Genomic DNA, 11,359 nt, shown 5'->3' with positions numbered 1-11,359 from the left:
GATTCTGTTCCTATGAGCAGAGTATGTGCCCACACAGACAGGCCAAAATAAAGTGGCTTCGGGTCACTTTGGAGTTATGTTTAAATGATGCATGCATCCTAAGAGGACGGAAGCTGCGCCAAAGCCACGCTCCAGTTCTAAGGATTGGAGCGCAGCTTTGGTGCAGCTTCTGGCCTCTTAAGATGTGTGTGTCATTTAAACAGCATACCTCCAAAGTGACCCAAAGCAGTTTTATTTTGGCCTGTCTGTTCGAGCCCTATGTTACAGCAATCCAAAGGGGATGTAACCCAGGCCTATACCACTAGGGCCAGATCAGACATCTCCAGGGACAGGGACAATTAGTGCAATAGTTTTAAATGTGTGAATGCACGGGACAATGTATTCCCACCAGACTGGGTAGCATTAGTTAAAGTAAAGCCATCCTGAGGCAACTGATGGTGTAAGAAGTTTAGAAACGGTCATAAAATTAAACAGGACTGGGTGTATTCAGGGGTTGTGGAGATGGAAGTAGGTCACGTACCAAGCAGAGAAGAGTTTGGGAGAAGCAGATGTAAAGGTGACAATGGTTTGGCCCTCTCATTAGCTAGACTGGAATAGGTGCAAGTTGGAAATGATCCCCTTGACTTAGAGTTTTAAGCTTACTCCTGAGCTGGCTTGTTGGCAAAGTAAGTAATGTACAGACACCATGGAGCCACCATATAAAGCAGAAGAAGGGGGAGGATTGAGAAGAAAGATGGTTCTTGACTTCCCATGGCCAGAGAGAGAGTGTGGTTTCTTGAAAAAGGAGCTGAGTGGGGTTAATCTTCCTTCAGGCTAGAATAGCTTGGTGTTCACATGTTGCTCTGCTGCTGCTGCTGCTGTTGTTGTTGTTGTGTACCTTCATGTCATTTCTGATTTATGGCAACTCCAAGGTGAACCTATCATATGGTTTTCTTGGCAATATTTATGTAGGGGAGGTTTACCATTGCCTTCCCCTGAGGCTGGGAGCATGTGACTTGTTTGAGGTCACCCAGTGGCTTTCGTGGCTGAGTGGGGAATTGAAACCTGGCCTCAAGAGTTGTAGGTCAACCCTCAAATCACTACACTATGCTGGCTCTACAGCCTTTTCCATTCTTTGATTAATTAAAAAGTTTTAGTTTGACAGGTGGCAGTCATCACAGGGGTTAAACTGGCTTCATTGGAAGAGAGTTTGCCAGAGCCTGAACATTTTTTAACCTAAAGCTCCCAGAATCCCCCAGCGAGGCTGCCTTAGTATAAGATGGCTAGGGGATTTGGGAGCTTGTAATCTGAAAAAGTAAAGGTTCAAAATTCTGGATTCACCTTGGCATTATCAAATATCCCATTTTGTTTCACTTTGTCTTCTCCCCAAGCCAGCCTCTGTGCGGTTGAGAGTGATTGGCCAGCTGAAGGCTTTGACACACCTTGATGGAATTCTCATTACTGAGGATGAGGCAGCAGCTGCAGTTCAGTTTATGGCGGACTCAAAAATCACTCAGGTTTGGTGATCTGGTTTGTTTTGTTTCCTGTGACAATAATTTTATACTGATTGAGTATATCTATTGAGATGATATGAAATCATCTACTACTGTTCTTGCTTCTACTACTACCACTACTATTACAAATACTACTACTAATAATAATTGATGATGATGATGCAGAAGACATTCTCATATTGTTGTGCTCTGAATGGCACATTGATAAGCAACAGTTATTTGATGTACAGTGCTACCTCGGGTTACGAAATTAATTCGTTCCGCCGCCCCGTTCGTAACCCGATGCATTTCGCAACCCGAAAAAGGCTTTCCGTTAGCGCTGGAAAGCCGCGCGTTTGAATTTCGCGCCGAAAAAAATTTCGTAACCCGAAAAAACCTTCGTATCCCGGAACAGTTTTTTCCTATCTAACTTTTTCGTATCCCGGAAATTTCGTAACGTGATCAATTCGTATCCCGGGGTACCACTGTACTGTTCTTTGTCAGCAATGTTTGAAAGAATTGGTCTGTATCTCATCATTCATAATTCTGTCATTCCTGCATTGGTATTGCTCACTTCTTTAAACATTGTGTATGAGAAAGATTAATTAGGCAGGTTACTCTTTTATGGTCAGTCAGAGAACACTTACTGTTTTATGGCTAGTCAGGGAGCATTTATGGAAACTCAGCTATGCTCAACAGAGTAGCTCATTTCAGATGGTTAAACACATACCTCATAATTTATTTATTGAAATTTCTTTTTGGCTGCTTTCTTGGGAATGCTCACACAAGGCAGCTTCCAAAATTGCAATTTACCAAATCTCATCAGTTAATTAGATGTATAATTCAGTTGTAGACAGAAATAACATTTTTGGCATTACAAAGTAATACTTTTTATTAGGACCACTAAAGTATTACCAAAGTAATAATTCAAACTTTCAGGTCTCCAGAGCATGTCCTCAGGCCTGATGGTGCCAAAATAGGAGATAAGGGGAAAAACAAAGACTGGAATCATGTTGAGGCATTCATTGTTCTTGTATGCCTTCAAGTTGTTTCCTTCAAGTTGTGTGCCTTCAAGTCAGACACTAAGGCAAACCTATCACAGGGTTCTGTTGGCAAGATTTGTACAGAGGGTGTTTGCCTTTGCCCTCCACTGAAGCTGAGAAAGTGTGTCTTGCCCAAGGTCACCCAGTGGGTTTCCATGGCTGAGCAGGAAAATTCAAACCGTGTTCTCCATAGCCATAATCCAGTGCTCAAACCACTACACCATGATGGCTCTATTGGGGCATCATGTCAGTGTAAAAATTGTTGCATAAGCAGTTGTGCTTTCTCAGAGCTTGTTCTCTAGAGCAACAATTTTTCCCATAAGGAAACACACATTTAGCCCTTCTCCTCACTTTTTACTTTGATGGTTGACTATCCATTGCTTAGTGAGTGAGCTCAAGGGTTTGGGACCCATCATGTGGTTGAATACAAGACTGCATGGGAGCTCCCTTGGGCTGTGTGTGGCCCCCCAGGCTGCATGATGGATGGGAAGGTTTTGACTGCCCATTACTCAACAGCAAGGAACTTAATCTCCTCCATGAAGACGTTCCATGGTTGAGGTGTGCCTATAGAGAAAGCTGGTCTCATTAACTCACACTTCCTACTTTCCCAGGTTGGTATGACACCTTTTCTGTTTGAAAATCTGAAACTTTGGTAGCCATCATGGCATAGTGGTTTGAGCGTTGGACTGTGATTCTGGAGACCAGGGTTCGATTCCTAGCTTGGCCACGAAATCCACTGGGTGACCTTGGGTAAGTCACATGCTCTCAGACTCAGAAGAAGGCAAAGGCAAATTTTCTTTGAAGAAATCTTGCTTAGAAAATTCCATGATAGGTTGGTTCATCCTATGTGAAGAGATTGTCTTTCAGGCTGTCCAGACTGAAGGCATTTTGGTCTTTGTAGGTCAAAAGAAACACCATGATGATGATGGTGATCCCATACTTGAAACTCAAGTAAGCTTATAGTTTTAAAAAACTATATAGCTAAAAACATTTTAAAAGTGAACATTAAAATAGAATTAAACTGTTGACAATATTAAAATGATTTTAAAATACAGTTAAAAAGATAAAATTAAAACAGTTCTACGTAAAACAGTATAGCACTTTCAGCTATTCTTTAAAAACTTTCCATTTTAAAAGCCTCCATTGCCTGGCAATGGAAGAACAACAGGAAGGGGGCCATTCTGAACTCCCTGGGAAGGGAGTTCCAGAGTTTAGAGGTAGTCACTAAGAAGGCCCTCTCTCGTGTCCCCACCAACCATGCTTGTGACAGCTTGGATTGAGTTTGGAAACAAATTGGAATTGCAACTGGTGCTTATGTTCTTCAGAAATGTATGAAATGAGCCTGTTCAAGTGAGGAAAATAAATGGTTTCCTCTTTCTCCAGACATGAATTACATCAAGAGTTTTGGCTGCAAAGTGTGCCTTCAGTTTTAATTTGTTGTGTCCTTCAATCTTCTGGTTTCATTTCTCCAGGTGTCTCTAGTGGAGCATTCACGGACAGACCAAGAAAAGCTGCGCGTACTTAGCATCCTTCCTTATGCCAAAATCCTAAACCAGATTAGCAAGAACAGAGTGGACTTGTTTCAGAACAACTGGTTTTCTATGGTAAAGCGGAACTTTATCAAATGGCATGCACTTGTTATTAAGTTAGAAGGCCTCATTTTCAGTTTCAGTTTAGATATCTGCTTGTGAGGATTTCAATTTGCCATGGGATTCTGCTGTAATTTTGTATCCACACCAACAGTTTGGGAGTATCTGCTTGGCTAGTAAAGGATGTGGGATGTTCGTTGAGATCCAAAGGGGCTGTTATCATGTTCACCTATTGCTTCTGGTTCCTTCACTTCTGTTATCCATCCATCTATTAATTTATTTCCCTTTTTCCCCCAGGATGGAATCAAGGCAGCTTACAAAAAGGCAGAAAAACAATAAAAGCACCTTAGGCTGCATCCATATTGCAGAACACCACCACTTTAACTGTCATGGTTTATTGCTATGCAATTCTGGGAATTTAGTTTATTGTAGCAGCAGAGCTCTCTAACAAAGAAGGCTAAATATCTTACAAAACTACCATTCCCAGAATTTCATAGCACTGAGCCATAGCAGTTAATAGTATCAAGCTGGATTATTTCTGCAGTTCAGATGCAGCCATAGTTGAAAACTATAGTTGAAAACATAAAAATAAAGATTAAAAATATATAAATATCCTAGTTCCTGCAGGGTGGGAGTTCCAAAATGTGGGAGCAGCCACCAAGAAGACCTTCTCTTAGTTCTCATCAAATATATCTATGAAAGTGATGGGACATGAAGAAGTACCTCCACTGTGTAGATCTTAAAGCTTAGGCAGACTCATATGGGAATATACAGTCCTTCAAACAGCTTGAGCCTGAGCCGTATATTAAACCTAGAACAGTTATATATCACTCTTCCTCCCAAAATGCTTGGACATGTTAACAACAGGTTCTAGTGCTGTTTTATTCTCCTCCCTGCTAATTTTAGTACTGGTTTTCTCTTGTTTTTCCCTGATCTGTTTTATTGTCATTGTTTTGTCATCATTTTTGTCATCAATTGGCACATTGTCTTGGGAAGTCTCATCCCTGACAGTTTTAAAATGTAATCATGTTGTTGGAAAAAATGACAAATGTGGCACTTAAGAAAACTAATTTATAAATATGAATTATGAAACTGAAAAACCATAGTGTTATATCTTAAAGTCATCAGTATCTTGAAAGATCTTGTAACACCTTTGAGACTAAATGAAAGAAAGAAGTTGGCATCTGAGGGAGTAGACTTCAGTCTACAAAAACTCATGCTGCCAACTTCTTGCTTTCAGTTACTCTCAAAGGTGCTACAAAATCTCTCTGCATACCAATTCTACAGACAAACACTTTGAATTCTACCGCTTAAAGGCATCAGATACTGTCTGATCCTGAAAAATTGCCTCTTCTCAGATGAGCCTGCCAGAAATTTGAGATACTACTCAGGAAAGCTCTGTTGCATGTCCCAGCACCTCATGCGGTTGGGTAGGTGGGTACATGTAACAGGGCTTTCTCTGTACCTGAACTATGTAATTCCCTTCCCAAGGAATTTAAGCTGGCCCGTCTCTTTTCACCTTCCAGCAGGCAGCTGAAACAGTGCTGTTCCACATGGCATTCAGTGCTTGAAATTCTTATTTTAACTGTTTCAAAACTGGGTTCTAAGATTGCTTTTAGGAGTCTTTAAAAAGAAGTATTTTAATGAGATTTTAAAATATTTTAATCTTTTGTATTGTTTTAATTGGTTTTATTTGTTCTTCACACGGAGAGCCCTTCAGGGTGGGAAGACAATACAGAAATACTTTAAATAAATAAACAAAGCACATAAATAAAGAAACAAAGCACATAAATTTTCAGCACATTAGTTAGTCCTTGGATGGGAATCAATACCAGGTACTGTGGGCTGTATTTCAGAGGGAGGAAACAACCACCTCTAAATATTCCTTGCTAATACTAGAAAACCCTGAAATTCAACAGGTGACTTGAAGGCACATACACACACATGCACATTAAATGAAAAATGTTAAATAGATGAGCATTCTGAGGTTATAAAGTACTGTTCTTTCCTTCCAGTCTGATCCATGATTCCTTGAACCAAGAAATGAGCAGCTACTTTCAAAACAATCAAGTTAGTTCATCTCATTCCAGTGCAAAATGCTTGGAAAGTATTTCTAGCTATCATCATGAATGATGACCAGCCATGATTTCTTGTGCATTCTGTAAGATGTTCCATTGTTCCATTGAACAATGCAGTTGGGAGATCCTCAGGCACCCTACGCTGTCATGATCTGTAGTGTTGTGATCCATCATCCAGAATCATGTTAATCTGCCAAGAAGAAAAGGTTAAAAGCCCCTCTGTCAAACTGATTTGTTTTGTGGTGCATAGCATTGCTAGAGGAAGACACGTTTGCACAGATGAGCATAGCGTTCTGATCTTCATACATTAAGGGAAAACTCATTTACAGAAACTGCCAAGAGAAGCAAACGTTTCAGCCAATGGTGTCAATGTTATGCTATGTGACATCAATGCCAAAGGTGATTCCTGTTAAGGAAGGACATATTTTTGTAAAACAAACAAACAAAAACCAGCTTCATCAGAGCAAGAGACAAAATGAAAAATCCTTAAGCAGTTATTTATGATTTAGAGAGATGCTTCAGAGAGGTGGATAAAGATCCAAACGCTGTCAGTTATGTACTGGATGGACCTTTGCAAGTCCCTTTCTCTCTCATGCTCTACCTCCACAAAATGAGAATCCTGAAGGAGAAAGATTATTCTGTTAGTATTAGAGAAATACTATAAAGACCACAGAAAAACTACATACATTCAGCCTAGACAATGAGGAAGAAGAAATAGTAAAAGAGTTTCTGTATCTTGGCTCAAACATCGTTCAGGGAGGAGAATGCAGTCAAGAAATCACAAGAAGACTAGGAATGGAAAGGGCAGCTATGAAAGTACTAGAAAAGGTCCTAATTTGTGATCTCTGCCATTTGCCTGTCACTTCCTCCCTGTCATACACTCGTAGAGTTGGAAGAGACCACAAGAGCCATCCGGTCCAACCCCCTGCCATGGGTATCCATGCATCTCTCATGGATTGCATTTGGCTGTGCAGGTCACAAATGGGAATCTCTTTGCTATACCCTTCCAAATACTCCATTGCTGTTTCTGTGTGTCTTCAAGTCATTCCCAGTTTATGGAAACCCTAAGGCAAAACTATGATGGGGTTTTCTTGGCAGAGGGTCAGAGAGGATTTGTCATTGCCATCCTCTGAGGCTGAGAGTGTGTGACCTACCCAGAGTCACCCAGTGGTTTCCGTGACCAAGCCAGAATTCAAACCTTGCTCTCCTAAGGTCCTAGTGCAATACGGAAACCACTAAATCATGCTGCCTCTCAACTACTCTTTTAGCAGGAAACAAACCACAATTATTCATCTCTCCTTTCCTGTTTGTTTTTGTTGTTAGGTCTCTTCAATTTTACTCCAGTTTATGGCACCCTTTAATCAGGTTTTCTTGGCAAGGTTTATTCAGGTGAAGTTTGCCATTGGCTTCCTCTTAGAATGAGAGAATGTGATTTACCAAAGGTCACCCAGTGGGTTTCTGTGGTTAAGCAAGGATTCGAATTCTAGTTTCACACAATTCTAGTCCAACACTCAAAACACTGCTCCACACTGGCTTTCTTCTTTTACCATATCTGTACAGCGGGCCCTTTGTATCCGCTGGGGTTTGGTTCCAGGACCCCACATGGATACCAAAATCCATGGTTGCTCATGTCTTATTAAATACAATGGCATAGTAAAATGCCCCTTACATAAAATGGCAAAAATAAGCTTTGCTTTTTTGAATTTATGTTTTTTGGGGAATATTTTCAAGGCATGGATGGTTGAATCCATGGGTGTGGTGGGTTGACTGTATAATAATGTTAATAACCAAGTGGTATTTCCCCCCTCCTTTCAACCAGATTACTGTGTTAGACCTGGATGGACAACATCTCTGTAAAATCAGCAGTTTAGAAAAATTGGAGAATTTGAGGTGGGCATCATTTAGCAACAATAATCTCACTAAAATAGATGGGCTGGAGTGCTGCCGTAACCTGGAGGAGCTCACTGTAGATGGGAACTGCATCACAAACCTGGAGGGTAATGTATTTATTTGTGTGCTCTTTCCAGACATTTGTATTGGGATGGTGGTGGAGAATCGCTCCTGGGCCTGACGTTGCTTCTAAATGGCTGCAGCGAAAAGCACTTCTGCACAGCTGCAGTTGCTGCAGGACAGCTGTGCCCTTTCCTAGAAAAGGCTGTTTCTTTGTCACATTGAAAATGAACAACTGTAGGGCAGGTAGAATTCAAAAACATAGTCTGGATCAGTATGCAAAAGGCTCCTGTAACTTGAGACTAACTGAGAGGAAAAAAGAAGTTGGTAGCTTAGTCTTTCATAGACGTAAGTCTACTTCCACAGATGCAACTTCTTTCTTTCTCTCAGTTAACTGCAATACAATTTATGTAGGGCTGCACTTGAAAAGGGATTTTCAGAAACGTTGAATGATATGAAATGGAGCGGCCAGACTGGTTTTAGGGTTCCATATTTATATAACCAGTGTTACACAGTTGTAATTTAGCCCATGTCAGTGCTTATCATGCTTTCTGAAGTGTGGGAATTGAAATCATTCTTTGTCGATGTCAGGACTGATGCCATATTAGTGCCTATTGCCTACAATTGTTTCGTCCTTCCCTAGAAATTCATCAGGGACTGGCAGCCAGTGCTCATAGATCAGCACTGGTACAGGGACCACCATCTTGAGTAGCGCTGGTCTACATTGCCTTCTGGATACAATTCAAAGTCCTGTCTATAAAACCTTATACCTAGAGCCAGCAGTCTGCAGCTCTGGAGCTACATGTAGCCCTCAACCTGTTTTATGTAGTCTTGATTTAATTACAAAAGCTCTCTCCAACCAATACATTCAGACCACAACAAGAGCAATTTGTCCTTTCTCCAGAAGCCAGGAGGTAAACAAGGAGAAGAAAGAGAGATATGGATCAGGGAAGACACCACAGAAAAAATTTTGAGAGAGAGAGAGGGGGGGGGACTGGCTTTCCAGATTTTGGCTCTGATCTTGTCCACCATGGATTTCAATCCTGTTAAACAACAGCATGGACTTTGCAATAGATTAATCCTGAAGTAATGTAGAAAAAAAGCAAGGTTGCCCATCCTGATATGATTTAAGCCCAGGAATTCTTAAGAACCATCTTTTTCATATATGAGATCATCATCTGACCTTACTTCATATTTTGCAAGTTATGGTTAACAATGACTTGATGTCACATTCAGAGATATAGGGCTCTTAGAAATATGAATCTAAATTAGTAAATGTCAAGCGTACTGAATATATTTGACTATAAGTCAACCTCATGTATAAATGAGGGCAAGTTTGGGCCCAAAATTATGGATTTGCTATTACCCATGGATAAATCAAGAGTAAAACTTAGCGGCATGTAACAAGGATGCAAAGGATGCAGCAAAGGAAAAACAATGCCAAAGAACTTACAAAATTCTGGCAGGCATAACAGTTCATGCTTACCCTAAAGCAGCCTTTCTCAAATAGTGGGGCGGGCCCCCCAGGGGGGGCGCGAGGCTCCGTAAAGGGGTGCGTGAGGCTCTGTTATGCAGAGGTGTACTTATAACAATTTTTTAGACAAATGATACTATTTACAGTCGCGCGGGGGGCGTGAAATGTTTTCTTCTTCCTAGGGGGGACATGACAGAAAATAATTGAGAAGCACTGCCCTAAAGGCTGGATGGATGGGTGGGAGGAGGGGGTCAGTGCTTCTTTTAGATGCTCCCAGGACAGACTAAATTCTTGCCTTTCACCGCTCTGCTCAGAGATTGTGATGGTTCTGTACAGTACTGAGAGTCTCTGCAGACAAGAATATAGAGCTAGCGTGGGGGCAGAACTGGGGTGTGGCAACTGCATGCCGGATGCCCTACCTCCACCTCCATGCCGGATTGTGCTGCGCTGAAGAAACAGCAAAAAGACACTGCTGCCACAGCTAGGGTGCTTTTTCTTCAGCGCAAAAGGGCCAGATCGAGGCCACAGTGTATAGATGCCGGGGCCCCAGTCCCACAAGGAAAGGGGCAGCTGCCGGCTGCTCCAAAGGGGTGGTCTGCTGAGCCCCTTACATATGTGTATACTTACATGCATGTACTTACTTACTTATATACATTGGTCTGTGGATAAATCAACCCAGTTTTTTGGGGTTGATTTTTGGACTCAAATTTTTAGACTTATACATGTGTATAGTAATTTCATAATTCCCATCTACCTCACATATAGCCAGATGTAGGCTCTCTTTTTTTTCTGGAATTCCCCTCCCCCTGTCTTCAGATCAGACCTGCAATTCCTAGCATTCCTCACCATTGTTATGCTGGCCAAAGCATCTGGGTCTTGCAGTTTACTGACCTCTGCAAGGCAGCATTATTCCTACCACTGTCTTAGGGTGAATAATTCTGGAATGACTGTGGGGATTCTGAAATATTGTCTTGGATCAAGAAATGGATAAACATCTGGGACCAAAGGGTCTTTTCTAGTAGTGGCCCCCAAATTATGGGACTTCCTCCAATTAACAACACATACTGGAGATATTTCACTAAGCCATTGTGTTCATTGAACTATTCTTCTGTTTTTATTAAGTAATTTTTGCCTTGAATGATTTCTACTGCCTGGCTCTCAGTCATTGGTTTTTATTGTTGGTTTGAAGTTTGCCAGTGCATGTCATTGTTCCTTATTTTTTGTTTTATGTTCTTACAATGTTTTGTTATTGTAAACCTCTTTGAAGACTTTTGGGTGGAACAGCATCCAATAAATAGAGTCCAAGTAAACCTTTGTACTGATCTGTGAACTGACCTACCATGGCAGAGTCAGAAACTTAGGATCATCCCATATTTACCTTCTCACCCCTATGCTCTTGTCTCAGAGCTCTGCAGGTGTTCTTACTTTCATTTCCCCTAGGCATTTCAAAACTCTCCAAACTCAAGCGACTCAGTGCCAACAACAATCACCTCACCATCCTGGACAGGAATGTTTTTGATAACCTATCGCATCTCCATTACCTCTCTCTTGAGAACAACCGGATCACATCACTGGTGGGCTTGCAGAAAGCCTATACGCTTATTGAACTCTACATAAGCAATAATTATGTGTCTTCCAACCAAGAAATATATCAGTTGAAGGTAAGTGATGGCTGGGTTACTGAGGTGTCCTGAGCAAAAAAAAAAGCATGTGAGTGTAGTATCATTTTAAAGAAAGGTGAGCTAGACAGATG

General features: G+C 41.2%; 1 protein-coding gene across 3 annotated transcripts in view; it reads left to right on the top strand.

Moving 5' to 3' along the window:
- Positions 1-11,359, top strand: part of LRRC9 (leucine rich repeat containing 9) — a 77,106-nt gene that overhangs the window by 47,670 nt on the left and 18,077 nt on the right. For all 3 annotated transcript variants that reach the window (XM_042446488.1, XM_042446487.1, XM_042446490.1), the window contains 4 exons: positions 1,371-1,496; positions 3,988-4,119; positions 8,002-8,179; positions 11,047-11,267. In XM_042446488.1, the coding sequence (XP_042302422.1) occupies positions 1,371-1,496; positions 3,988-4,119; positions 8,002-8,179; positions 11,047-11,267 (657 nt within the window). The remainder of the gene's footprint in view (positions 1-1,370; positions 1,497-3,987; positions 4,120-8,001; positions 8,180-11,046; positions 11,268-11,359) is intronic.

Source organism: Sceloporus undulatus, chromosome 1 (genome assembly GCF_019175285.1).
Source record: "Sceloporus undulatus isolate JIND9_A2432 ecotype Alabama chromosome 1, SceUnd_v1.1, whole genome shotgun sequence".
Taxonomy (NCBI): domain Eukaryota; kingdom Metazoa; phylum Chordata; class Lepidosauria; order Squamata; family Phrynosomatidae; genus Sceloporus; species Sceloporus undulatus.
The sequence above is the reverse complement of the archived record's forward strand: the minus strand, read 5'-3'. Positions and strand labels throughout refer to the sequence as shown.